Source organism: Cibotium barometz, chromosome 35, assembly GCF_041138505.1.
Source record: "Cibotium barometz isolate CiBa-2024 chromosome 35, ASM4113850v1, whole genome shotgun sequence".
In the NCBI taxonomy this organism is placed as follows: domain Eukaryota; kingdom Viridiplantae; phylum Streptophyta; class Polypodiopsida; order Cyatheales; family Cibotiaceae; genus Cibotium; species Cibotium barometz.
Window position 1 is genome coordinate 40,440,445 of NC_141080.1, and position 14,670 is coordinate 40,455,114.

At 39.2% G+C, this 14,670-nt stretch overlaps 1 protein-coding gene across 1 annotated transcript in view; it reads right to left on the minus strand.

The window, feature by feature from the left end:
• Positions 1–946: 946 nt before the first annotated feature.
• Positions 947–14,670, minus strand: part of LOC147618442 (uncharacterized) — a 49,902-nt gene continuing 36,178 nt past the window's right edge. Inside the window, exon 5 of the mRNA XM_086774878.1 lies at positions 947–1,168. Coding sequence (XP_086631004.1) covers positions 1,154–1,168 — 15 coding nt within the window. The 3' untranslated portion in view covers positions 947–1,153. The remainder of the gene's footprint in view (positions 1,169–14,670) is intronic.

Below are 14,670 nucleotides of genomic sequence, written 5' to 3' on the forward strand. Positions count from 1 at the left end.
GGGCTGTGAGCTACGTTTTAGGGAAAGCATGGGAGCAAAGCAACAAGCCTACATCAACTTATTGGGATATAATCACCTCAGATGCAAGCATGGAAGCAATCTACAGCATGCTGTCCAAACAGAGAAAAACTGGCTATGGTGATTAAGAGAAAGATCAGGGTTTCTGCTAATTAACTAAACCTAGTTGGGTCATGCTGTGATACCAAATGTTGGATATGATAATTCAACTATGAAGATTGATCAAAACATACTCAAGGTGGATCAAATCATGTACAAAACATCATGAATATGAGGGACAAAAACTGGTATATGCAGAAAATTTCTTTGAGATTAACACAAGAAGACACTAATTATGATTAGGCATGAACCAAACTTATATAATCACTTGATCACGACTTGTATCCTATTTAGAGACTCCTCTACCCTATTTTTAGTTGCATGAGTTGCATGAACCATATGCACCAACCATTTGTAGGCTTTACACCAACCACTGACCACTAGCCTAACAACCACACATTAAATTGGACTAAGGAGTTGGGATTACATTTATCCAACAAAATGGTGTATCCATCTGTAATCTGCAGCAGCTGGCTACACCTTTCTACCCAAAAAAACTTCCTGCACACAGGATGCCCGTATAGGCTCTGGTATCTGTGATGAAACATAATTTTATCGACGTGTATGTACTGATGCCTCAATCAACGTGTATACCTGTGCCTATGTACGAGGGGTATATCGGCACACGTAGTGGTGTTTGTGGCATTTACCATGTCTTCGTCAGGGCACAGGTATAGGCGTCCATAAACCATCATTCCCTTGTAGTGAACAATACTAATAATTGAAGAGACATTACCAATATTATATACTTAGGGAAAGCCTTAAGGAAACCAACAATGCAAAAACGGTTGGTTGACTTACAACTTACAAGCATTAAAATTTGGACCCATTAAAAGAATCTTCACACGTTCTGATTAACTCTCAGCATTAGTATAAGTTAGCAGAAGTTCCCATTAACTCTCGGCATTAATATAAGCTAGCAGAAGTTTCCATTAACTCTCCGCATTAATAAGTTTCAAAAAATTAGCAAGAAAAAAAAATCAAGAACAAGTAGTGCTTCTTAGTGCCATTTCAATCCAATCCCTTTGCAATCTACCTAGTCATCATAATCCTGCCAAAAACAAATTAGTGCTTTTTAGTCTTAACAATTTCTAATTAGCTCTTAGTATTAATATAACTCGTGAAACATAAGCAAGAGAACAAGAAATCTACCTATTATTAAAGGTTTTTTTTAAATTACTAATTCGAGAAAGTTATCAGTGTAGAAGCCTCTAAAGCCACAAGCATCATAATTGTCTAGTCAAAAAATATTTTTAAGAAATAAAGCCCAAAAGATTACGTTGAGAAGTTGATAAAACTTATCCTTTTCTACTAGAAGAATTGGTATAAAAAATAAAACCCAAAATATCAAAGGTGAATAAAACTTAGTGTGAGATCCCCATGAGATCTCCATACCGACTACTAGAAGAGAATAGGGCAACTCTCCACCCGACTACCGGATATAGGAACCCTAGCGAACTAAAATAGCCTTGGTCGTCCACACATTTCCAAACTCCCCTGAATCACCCAACTCCCGCCTAGTCCTACCCGTGTCCTGACACTACTCCCCCTTTTGTTTTTGTCCTAAAAACAAAGGTAGGATATGAGCTCTTGAGAGTACTAACGTCCTCCCAAGTTAAACCTTCTTTCGGTCTATCCTTCCACTTAACTAGACATTGTTATCTAATTCAGTGATGAGTTCGCTTCTCTTGAAAAGCCAAGATATGCTCTGGCTCATGTGGTAACACCGGAGACTCAATTAATTCTACAAGAACACCTATATCCACCACATTGGCATCTTCGCCTAATCGTTTCCACACACAACTAACATAAAAAATTGGGTGAATCTTGGAATGTTTTGGCACAGCTAACTTGTAGGCAACTTCACCTACACGCTTAAGTATTGTGAAAAGTTTTCAAACTGAAGGGAACTTTGATGAAAATACTTGGTCACCTTCTTCAAATGTGACCACTCCGTGGTCTTCACCAGCAAAATGCTTGTAACAATCTTGGGCCTGTTTATGTTATCCACCATGTTTAATCGTTAGATTAATACTGATAATAAAAATTAAGCATAATAGTTACTAATTCAGATGTTAGAGAAATTACGTAGATGAATGATAAACACTGCACAAAACAACCATCTGCATAAGATTGGAGAACAAAGCATTCTTAAAAGCACACACAAACAATAGCTTGATAAAGAAACACTGTATTATGTTCTTATTCCTTACAGTTATATAGCAGAGTTTGCATGCATCGCATGATGTTTCACAATGGCTGGTTGTGTTGCTTCCTATCTTATTCATATACTAGCGACGGCTGCCCAATACACTTGGCATGCATGGTGGATTTGGGAACCCACATTACATTTTCTTCATCAGGAAAAAATTAATTTTCATCATTAGAAATGAGATTAACAGAGGCTTGCATCAACATCGCAGCCGGAGACATTTGGCAATCCATGAGTTGTGTCGAGTTTGAGGTCTTGGCGTTCAACATTGAGGATCTTGCCGCTCCTTCCATTCCTATAACCACTGCAATGGTGGGTGCGGTGCAAACGGATCTACCAGAGCTCGATCCCTGCTACGAACATCCGGTAATCGCACAAATTGCACATGCTGTAAATACTTCTAAGACAAAAAGTCATTAGCGGCCTCCCACCTAGGCGGTTGCTTCAGTAAATACAAAGCTAGCTGATGCGCACACATTTCAAGCCAAAAACATAGCTTGCAGTGCTCTGCTTTCAATCTTCTTTCTTTCCTGTTCCATTCTTTCTATGGAGTCAACAGACTCGCTGCTCCCTAAGTTCTTCTCCTTTGTTGTGTTTGACCGCTCTGCTGGTGTGGACTTCTCTGATTTTTCCTCAATAGAATGACTTCAGATTGTAAATCATGTACTCTTTGCTCCAATGCCGCATGTTCCTTCATCAGTTCTAATTGCGGATTCGAACTAGCACCCCCACTGGAGCTAAACAATCTTTCCAAGGCAATGGCCTTAGCATGCGGTGTCATATTCGGCACAACCTCCATCGGCTTCTTTCCTTTATCCCATACCCGATCTGTAGACCACCCAGCTTCTGCATCTGCCATGAATCCTGTCTGGGTCGATATTGCCGGTTCCATTGCTGCTACTGCTGAGGCATCTAGGGTAGTTTCCTTTGATGCACCAGCCCGACCGTGCTGGCTTCCTAACCCCTCTCGACATCATTATCCTCGTGGTAGAGCCTGGTGGAGACAGTCCACTGTAGGTATGGGCCCGTACTGGCTCCTGTTGCTCTTGCCGCCCTAGCAGCCCAGTGCATTGGTCGACCCTTACTAGTTTCTGCACATCCGACGACGGTGGCGTTTCCTCCGGCACCGTCAGCTGCACACCGGCATCTCAGTCGTCGACTGCTGCACCATACTAGAAACTCCTTCTAGAACCTCTTCAGGAACCTTGTCTGTGAGTCTGCTTCGTGGAACAAAATTATCTGGGATCGAGAATAGGACAGTCAAAATTTACCCCGATTTAGAGTTACTTGTGGAGTTATTTGCCAATTGGGCTTCCACCCTTACTGCTTCCTGCCAGATCCTCAGCTTCGGCACTCTAGCCCATGACACAGACCTAGTTGTGCTGCTGTATCTATATATGCCTTGGCCTTAATAGAAATAGTATACATCTTGGCATGCAACCGAATTGCCTCCAAAAACTAGCAATAGCACTGTGGCGGAGCGATTCAGAAGAACACCCCATCTCGGAACCCTACTTGGTCCCAAAACCACCTCTCTCCATCTCCTTTCTGCAGCAGCAGGGGTGCAGCCGACATTGGTGGTTCCATCCATTGGCACCAACAGAGCCTGATGCACCCACTCCTCTGTCAACATATGTTTCTCCCCTCTAATATGCACTTCATCCCCCACCACGAGCTCTTGTGTAAGCAAAATCGCCAAGGGGTGCACTGGAATCGCCGCCCAATCTAGCATAGAGAACTGGAATAGGTGCATCTGCTACAACTAGGTTGTCATCTTTACATCAGTCGGGGCTCTTAATTGCTTGAGGGGTATGAATTGAATAAAATCCAGCACCATGAGAAGAGAACAAATAACTACTGGCTATAGAAAGGACACTGATTATTGCAAAGAATAAACTGTCGCACGAGAGAGAGTGATTGCACAGAAAAATTAGAGCAAATGAATGCCAACATTGCTCTTTCTTCATTCCACTTTTGCATGCAATGCCACACGTGACGATGGCTAAGCATACTTTGGCATAATAACTCTTTCATCCTTGCCATAAATGCCATGTATTACTCCCAACCTTCATGTCCACTAAATGATCTCGAGATGAGCACCCATGATGATCTGTCATCGCCATAGCCACCCAATTTACTGCAACTTCTTCTTGAATGGGAAAGGGGCACCTTAGGTCAGTTACATGATATGGTCACAACTAGAAACCATTTATTGTATGTGGTAAAATTTGACCTTGCAAATCTGTCAACTGGAAAGCATTACCTCTAACATTGCGGTAAATCCAGAATGGCCTTGACCATCAAAACTTCAGCTTACCCAGCAACTTTTCCAAACGGGTATTAAGAACCAAAATTGCTTGACCTCATTCAAAAACACGCTTTTTGGAAAAGCGATCCACCTTTTCCTTTTTGCGGTTCTACAATTCTATTAGTAGGTAGAAACTCTCCAACCGGTCTTCCTCCAAATTCTCCAAATCTGCTAATCAGGATTGCAACAAACAACGACTCTTCTGGAAGTAAGCGGTCCTCCAACACAATGTGAAGACTCAGGACCACATACTCCAGAGGAGTTATGGCTTCTATCCTGAAGGCAAACTTAAATGGTGTTAAGCCTCTAGCTACTTTGAATGCAGTCCACTACGCCCATAAGGCTGCTGGTGGCAGATTACTGTCCCAATTTTTCCTATGTGTGGCTGCTAGTTTGGTCAATATCTTCCCAAGTGTTTTATTAGTTGATTCTGCCTGCCCATTTGCCTGATATGGAGAAGATTTCTTGTGGATGACCATAAAGAAAGCCATCATTCTCCGCACCACCTTGTTTACAAAGTGACTACTCCTGTCATTACTGACCAACTCCGGACAACCATATCGCGTCAGCACATGCTGATACATGCACTTTGCTACAGATGTTGCTATATTATCCCTCAATGCCCAAGCTTTGACCCATTTTAGTGCTGTAATCTGTGGCCATCAGGATGTACCTATTTCCAATTCTTTGAGATGCTGGCTTGATTGGCCTTACAAAATCCAAACCCCATTTTTAGAAGGGTTTCAAAGGCAACACTGGTTGCTGTTGTGGCAACTGATGCATACGGTTGGCTAGCCTAATCTTTAGCATGCATGACACTGCTTGGCAAACTTCTGCGCATTGGCGTGCACCAAAGGCCACCAAAGTCTGGCGTGCACCAAAGGCCACCAAAGTCTGGCGTGAAGCACCTTCTTACCAGTGATTGGTCCTGCAAAGTGATTGTCTGCAACCCTAGGATGGACTTCTACCAGAACAACCTCCTGTTCCATTGGTGAAACACAGTGTTGTAGGACACCTAACAAGTTTCGATGATATAACTATCCGAGTAAGACTTTAAAATTCCGGCTCCGTAGAGCCAACCTCTTCCTTTGATCTACTGATGAGAGGTGAGCTGGCATCTCCCCGAACATCAAAAAATACATCATCTCATCATACCATGTCCATGGGACTCACACACTCATATCCTCAAAATAAGACCAAACTGTAAACAATTGTGCATCTAGGAAATCATCATCGACCCCTACTGGTAATTCCCCATTATCTAGTCAAGACACATAATCGGCCACCACATGCTGAGTGCCCGACCGATGAACCACAATATAATCAAATTCCTGTAATAGTAGCACCCACCGTGCTAACCTCCCTGTGAAGTTTTGGTGCTTTACCAAGTACAGCAATGATGGTTGGTCCACATGAAAAATGAAAGGGATTCCAGCAGGCAGGTAGTGTCTGAATTTTTTCATAGAATAAATCATCCCAAGACACTCCCGCTCTATAACTGTGTAATTTTTCTCCATACTAGATAGGCAGCGCGACGACTGACATAAAAAACTGGCCAAAACCATCCATTAACATTCTTTTGCATTAACACACTGCCTATTGCGGTATCCAATGCATCCATAAATACATGAAAGGGCTGCTCCCAATCAGGAGGAATAAGGACAGGGGCATTCTACAGCAATAGCCACAACCTTTGAAATGCCACAGCACACAGTTGGGTCCACTAGAATTGAGTCTTAGTCGTGTGTTCAACCTAATTTAGTGGAATTGCAATATGAGCCAATAACCAGCACAGATGTCTTCCATGCCATCTGACCTACCCCAAAAATCTGCTAATCTGCTGCTATTGGACTGTTTGGTGCATTGGCCTGCATAATGGCTGCCACCTTGCTGGGATCCACTGAAATGCCATCCTTAGAGATGATATGCTCAAGCAACTTGCCACTTTTTACTGCAAACACACTTTTCAATGGATTGAGGCTCAACCTGGCCTCCTGACATTTTAGTAAACACAACTGCAAATGTAGTAAGTGTTTATAGAAATCACTGAAAAAACATTTTAGTAAACACAACTGCAAATGTAGTAAGTGTTTATAGAAATCACTGAAAAAACATTGAAGTAATCCAGGAATACCCTCATAAAATCCAACAGACAATCTCCAAAAATTTCATGCGTGTTTTGCTGGAATGTGGATGGTGCATTCATGAGACCAAACCACATAACTGTCTAGATAAATACTCCCCAATTTGTAATAAATGTCATTTTAACCTGATCTTCAGGTGCCATCCGCACCTAGTTGTATCCACTAAACCCATCGAGGAAATAATATATATCAGGGCCTGCAACATCATCCAAAATACTATCAATATATGGCAAGGGAAAAGGATCGAGGATGCATATGGTGGACGCATTAAGCTTGTGGTAATCCACAGATCCGCAATTTCTTGTTCTTCATGGGCACTATCAAAATGAGCGATATCCATTTTGCTTTATCCATTGGAGAAATGAATCCAACCCGCAGCAGTATATCCAACTCTTCTTTAACATTCTTGGCCACATGCGGGCTCATTCTATATCTTTGTTACCTGACCGGTACTACATCGGGCTTCATGTTGATCGAATGCTGATAACACTTTGGGTCTAAACCCTTCATATGAGAGTAATCCCATGCAAACACATCCTTGAAATCCTGAAGCAAGCTGATCAAGTCCTCCCAAAATGCCTTCGGGAGAGAGGTGATGATCTTCATCGGTTTCTCCTCTGGTAGTTCTCCCAAATTTACTGTCTGTAGTTTCTCTTGCTTAGCCCTAGTCACCTTTTGCATCTACATTTTAAAATTCCTTTCCTGCAAAAGAATCTCTTTAGTGTTAGCCTCAACCAACTCCTCAACCATTTCTTGACTAACACTAAATTCAGCTGCATGACCGGTTCCCTCCGAATGTTGATACAGCTATTGAATTTCTTTTACATCAATGACAGAGTGACAACAAATCTTGATTAGCTGCGAAAAACTCTTCCTCGTCATCATCCAAGACTTCCACCATATTAACAGTCTCTTCAATAATCGATCTCTCAGAGTAACCGATATCAAACATCATTGCTCCAGGGTTACCTTAACTTTCTTCTTGCCTCTACGAATCGTCACAACACATTAGTTTCCCAGTTATGCTTAACTCTCACTTGCTTGAGCCAAGGTCTTCCAGCAATAGATTGAAATCAGCCTGAGCTCCTTCCATATCAAGTACCACCACCAAGGATAGCCGAAGTTGAATTCAAGCCACCTCTACCAATATATCTTTGTTAGCATGATTGAGGATGTGCTACAGAGTGTAACTATAAAAATTTATTTATATGATTATATTACAAAAGTGTTATCTTAATACAGCTATTATCTTAATTATAAAACCCTATTTTGTCTCTTGATGAGAGTAGTATTAAAATCCATTTTGAAGCTCTTGAGTATCACAATTTCTTAATTGGTAATATATACTTTTTTTAAAAGAGTTCGTTACGTACAAAAAAAAATTTAAAATATTTTGAATAAGCTATTTAAAAGTTTTCTAATTTTGAAAAATAAATACACACTCATTTTTAAAGAATGTGTGTCCTTGATGTGACAAAAGGGAGCTAATGGTGATTTTAGTTATTAAATGAGTTTAGAAAGCATGACAAAGCTCACTTTAAGAAAAAAAAGTTTATACTTTCCAAAATACTTTTTTGTAAAATATCAAGCAGGGACTTAGGTTCGAATCCTATTGGTTACTTCACATGGTAAGGATGTTTTAGCTACAACATTTGCAGCCAACTTAATGCTGAGCAAGAACTTCTTAGCTTTCTAAGAGTTGATGTTTTTCATCAACTTGATACAAAACATCAACTTTTATGAAAATTTGATATTTTGCATTAAGTTGATGTAAAACATCAACTTTATATGTAAAAGATCAACTTTTTTATAATACTTGATGTTTTGTATCAACATTATGCAAAATATCAACTTTCCACAAAATTTGATGTTTTGCATCAACTTTGATCGAGTTTTGTGAAAAATTTGATGTTTTGCATCAACTGGATACAAAATATCAAGTTTTATGAAAAAGTTGATGTTTTACATCAACTGGATGCAAACCATCAACTTTTAGGATAAAAGTTAATGTTTTGCATCGATGCAAAACATCAACTTTTCCACATATCTCAATGTTTTGCATCAAAGTTGATGCAAAACATCAACTCTACCACAAAACTTGATGTTTTGTATCAAGTTTCGGACAATTGTATGCATTTTCAGACAACCTATTCCATAAATTTTGAGTACCAACACAACTATGTTTCGATGCGATGTGTAGACGTCACAAAGCAATTTGTAAAACTTGATGCAAAACATTAAGTTTTGTGGTAGAGTTGATGTTTTGCATTAACTTTGATGCAAAACATTGAGTTGTGTGGAAAAGTTGATGTTTTGCATCAACTTTGATGTAAAACATCAACTTTGATATAAAACATCAACTTTTAGTAGGGGGCTATTTCTCTTAACTCTTTGAATTTTTTTACATTTTTTATGAGAATTATTTTTATTTTTATCATTAAAAAATCTCTAAAATCTCATTCCAAATAGTAGATAGTATAGCCAATAAAATCTCAAAAATATACCTATGATAAGGTGATATAGATAGAACATAGGTTTAGGTCTAAGGACCTGAAAAACACATATGGTCCCAGTCCTTGCCTACAAATTTGACAAGAGGTCATTAAAAAAAATGCTTGTCAATGTTACCATGTAACCTTTGTATCATAAATAATATCGTTACATAGTAGATGCCAAAAATTCATGATAGCAGAAGAGCTAGATGAGATAATCCATGATGATCTGTAAACCATTGATTTTAATCTAGATATGCAAGGCTCCATTGATTTGGAAAACCACGAGTCAATTGATTCATTAATCCTGAATTTTGTTCTACAATTCAATTTTAAAGCTAAAGAACTATAAGAAAATACACGTTGTGGGACCATGTATGTCGAGAAGGGGGGTGCATGTGAGCCTCAACTCTGCCATGCCTATGTGCAATAGTATGCTCTCCAACATAGGGGACCTTGAATCTACCGTCATCCCATGAAAGCTCCAAGATCTTCTCTCTACCACCATTCTAGAAGCCCTAAGCTCCTCTCTTTTTTCTTTATATACAAAGACAATGTCATGAACGAAGATTGCATCTCTTAGCATCCTTCGCATGTCCTCAAATAATTATAACCAGAGTTCATTCTACATTACCCTTAGACATACTGTCTCTCAACATCCTTTACATGTACTCTAAATAATTAAAACTAAAGCTCATTCCTACACTACTCTTAGATATACCATCACCTACATTCATGATAATGGCTATCAGAATCAAACATCACCATATGCATACTATGAATTTTAACCACCACCACATATGTACATGATATAGGCTACAATTTCTTCCTGCCACCCTTATCCATATTGCATAACAAGAATTTCTTTCATGAAAGCAAATGCCTATGTGGGTCAAAGTTTACACCCATAGGCTAAATGATATTTACCTCTAAAATTGTCCCACAAAAAAAAATCATCAATTTTCTACTCTTTTAACATGCTTAGGTTTACTTAGAGCCTCCATAGTTACCATCTTCTACATATATATATATGAATAGAAGTCTACCTTTGCACACCTATAAGTTGACCTCTTTACACTCTTAACATTGGTTGTATATCATGCCCACTATATATGCTGATAAATAATAGAGCAAATAATAATGTCATGCAAACTATCAAGGTAAGTATATACTAAAGGATTTGCTATTTGGGTCTAAAAATAGACTCAAGGATGTTTATAGAACTTTTCATAAATTATGAAGCTTGTGTTGTTATGTATTCTAATATTTTTTGAGCGCTTGTCAAAATAATGTGCATATTTATGCATAGTGGTAGAATTTGTCCCAGTAAAGTCCATTAAAAAAAGTGTCTTACATTCATGAAATTTATAAGATAAATTTTTATTTGAAAAAGATTGATATTTCTTTAGGTTATGTAGACTTCTATGTCATTTTGTAAGTCAAGTTTATTTTTATGTCACAAACAGCAACAGTTCATAAATCTACGAAGTTCACACGTTTTGGGAGGGAATCTTTTTAGGTAACCCTTATCAGTTACCTATTTTGCTCGTAACAGTGATATTTAAACCCGGTGTCTTGGCATCCTTCTTCCCCAACTCACCTTGTTAGCCGGCATTCTCTCTTGTATCCACTCCCTTTGTGGCACTCTCTCTACTAGTACTACTTTCTCCGATTTCTGTGACAGAGACCGTACTCCTTTCTACTTTTGGAAATAGTGGAGGCTACTTGGCAACCCAAGTTATCTTAGAATATCTTTAAGTACTTGGTTGTCTCTTTCTATCTGACCATCACTCTGGGGGTGGTCAGTCATGCTCATACTGAGCATTGTGTCCAACCTTTTGAACATTTCTGGCTAGAAGTGACTATTGACTATATTGGTTTGGTAGCCCATAAAGTCGATAGATACTCTTAATGAAAAGCCGAGTTAACTCTGATGTTTTCATTATGGTTTTAGTTGGAATAAATCAAGACATCTTGGTCAATGTGTCCACTACAATCCAGATGACATCATGACCTCTACTAGTTGTAGGTAGACCTACAATAAAATCCATAGAGATGCTTTCCCACTTACCATCAAGGATCTCTAATGGTTGTAATAGCCCGCCTATCTTAAGACGCTCAACCTTATTGACCTGGCATTTTTGACAATGCAAAACATATTCTTCAATGTCCCTCTGAAGTCCAAGGCCACTAAAATTTCCTTCTCACTAAGGCGTAGGTCTTCCTAATGCCAAGATGACCTGCACTTGGACTATCCTGACACTCATAAAATATTTGGCACCTATTGTTGGAGTCCAAGGGTACATGCACTCTTACTTTGTGTAACAAGTACCCATTAACGATGGAAAAATGCTTCCAACAATTAAGCTCGTCCCTAGAAAGAGAAGAGCTAGTAGGTGTGGAACTATCATCTGCACTTGCTATTGTTGAGTGGGAGGAACCCCTTCATGTAACAACTGTCCACACCTTTATATATGATTGATCATGTAACAACTGTCCACACCTTTATATATGATTGATCATGTAACAACTGTCCACACCTTTATATATGATTGATCATGTTCGTACTTGCCTTTGAGTGAATCTAAAATTCACTTTTCAACTCCATAAAACTCAATGAGTTGGCTTGAGGCATGCGACTTAAAGTATCAGCCCACGACATTGTATCAGCCCTTGCGATACTATAATTGAAAGTCCAATTCTTGGAGGATTTCTGTCGAGCTTTACAACCTTTCAAATCAGTTTGAGTTGTCAACCATTTGATACTCTCATGATCAAAGACAAACTCAAACTTAGCACCATAGAGATAATGTCTCCACTAGCCTAAAGCATAAATGATGGCATAAATCTCACGTCCATACACAAAATAATTTCGATGAGCTGTATCTAACTTCATGCTCTCAAAAGCTATCGGTCTTCCTCCTTGAAGCAGCACGGCACCAACTGCTGCTGCATGGTTCGCTATCATCCATTTCAACCACAAATGAATGATTAGGATCTATTGTTGCCAAAACAGGTGCAGTAGCTATAGCAACCTTAAAGTGATCAAAATGTTTTGTTGGTCAACACCCCAAACAAAGTTGTGGCCATTAGCCTTTAATTGGTCTGTCATGAGAACCGGTAACTTAGCATAATCTCGGATGAATTTGTGATAGAACCCTACCAACCCAAGGAATATATGCAATTCCTCCAGATTGGTTGGATGAGGCCACTTAAGGATTTCCTCTACTTTCGCAAGATTCATCTGAATTTCCTCTATCGAAATTATGTGTCCCAAAATAATGAATCTCTGAGTCAAAAAACGCACACTTGCTCTCTTTAGCATAAAGTGTGTGTGGCCTTAGCAATTCAAACACTAATCTTAAGTGTTGCAAATGCTCTTCTTGTGGGCGAATAAAGATCAAAATATCATCAGGAAACACTACAACAAATCAAGTAAGATATGCGCATAAGACGCTATCCATAAGCATCATAAACGTAGCTAGAGCATTAGTTAGACCAAACGGCATAACTAAAAATTCATAAATATGCCCAAATCTAGTACGAAAAGATGTCTTAGGCATATCCTCCATGTAGGTGCAAACTCGATAATAGCCTGACCTTAAGTCAATCTTACTAAAGTATCGCGTACCTTGCTCGAAAAGCTCATCAACTCACGATAATGGATACTTATTCTTTATTGTGATTCCATTCAAACCATAAGTCAATCTTACTAAAGTACCTTGCTCGAAAAGCTCATCAACTCACGGTAATGGATACTTATTCTTTATTGTGATTCCATTCAAACCATGATAGTCCACGCATAAACGCATAGACCCATCTTTATTCTTCACCAGTAAAATTGGTGATGCCCATGGTGAATCGCTAAGCCTAATGAAGCCCCTGGTGAGGTAGTCAGCTAACGCTCTACCTCACTGGCTTTACTAGTGCTAAGCCTATACAGAGACTTGCAGACTGGCTTTGCATCCTTGAGCATTTTAATGGCATGGTGGACATTACGCTCAGGGGGAAAACTAGACGCCAAGACGCTTGGAAACACATCATGGAATTCATTGAAAAGATTTTCCAAAGAAGTAGAAACTTGTTGAGTGAGCTTAGGAAAAAATTTAGTTTGTTCATTATTATGCATAGCACTAACATGTTGTTCACATATGATAGGATTGAGAGATTCAATACTCAAACTGGAATTAAAATCACCACCACTAACATCATCATACGACAAAATTGAAGGAGATATGTAACACAAAAAGAGATTTTCTATCTCATGAGCATGTACAAGGCGGTCCACTTCAGTAGAACAAATGAGTGGAGATGGGGGCACATCACGTTCACCTTGCAAACGAACTTGTTTACCATTAACCTCAAAATCAAAAGTATTATAACTATGAGAAAGAGATGACCCTAAATGAAACAACCATTCACGACCCAAAATAACATTTCATGTCCTTGAATACTAAGTGGCACTTGCTTAACCATTCTGTCCCATGCATGCTTATCATGCCCATTAGCAATAAGCATGCCCATTAGCAAGAGATACCATGTATTTATGATCACTAGGGCTTTATGGTATTTTTAAATTTTAACCAAATGATAATTCAAAACGTTGTGTAGCCCATCGTCAATCATGACACAAACTCTTCATCTGTTGTTGATGTGTCCATGCATTCGAACCAAATCATAAGGCCCAAAAGAGGGTACTCCACATTGTAGACGTTACACAACACTCATGTATGGCATTGGTACCATGCCATACTTGAACTTCAGAAAACTTTTGAGAAACTTCAAGTGGCAAGACTTGCACCATGTGCACCACCTTACTACCGCCCTTATCGACATCTTTGCTATGGTCATTTGGACAATTATGTTTATCATGATCAACAGACGTGCAAATAAAATATAATTTTTCTTTTTTAGCTCTCTCATAATCTTGCAGTGAGACAAGTGACACCTTGGCCCCTCGGCGCTCTTAACCACATCGTTACCTTGTTTGGGCCCCTTCCGTTTTTTCCCCTTACAACTATAGAAGTCGGATGCTCTAACCCTAAGTGGCTTGGCCCTGAGTTTCTTCTCAATATTATCATCGAAGATCTGCACACTTTTTACATCTTATATTCATTATCTAAATCATGCAGAAAACCTCGTACTTTTTGGAAATCATCCAAACCTTCGAGCTTGAGAATTATCTCGCGATACTTGGAAATATATTGGGTCAACGTAAGACCTTCCATCTTACAATTGTCCCAAGCATCCCAATCTTTCTCATTCTCATAGTAAGAATTCTTTCCAAAAGAGTGCCTCTAAAGCAGCCCAGGTCATAGGTCGATCGCTCTTGCCGAGAGTCATCCACCACTTGTAGGCCTTATCCTCAAGCATGAGACTTGCCTCGAGCGCGTGAAC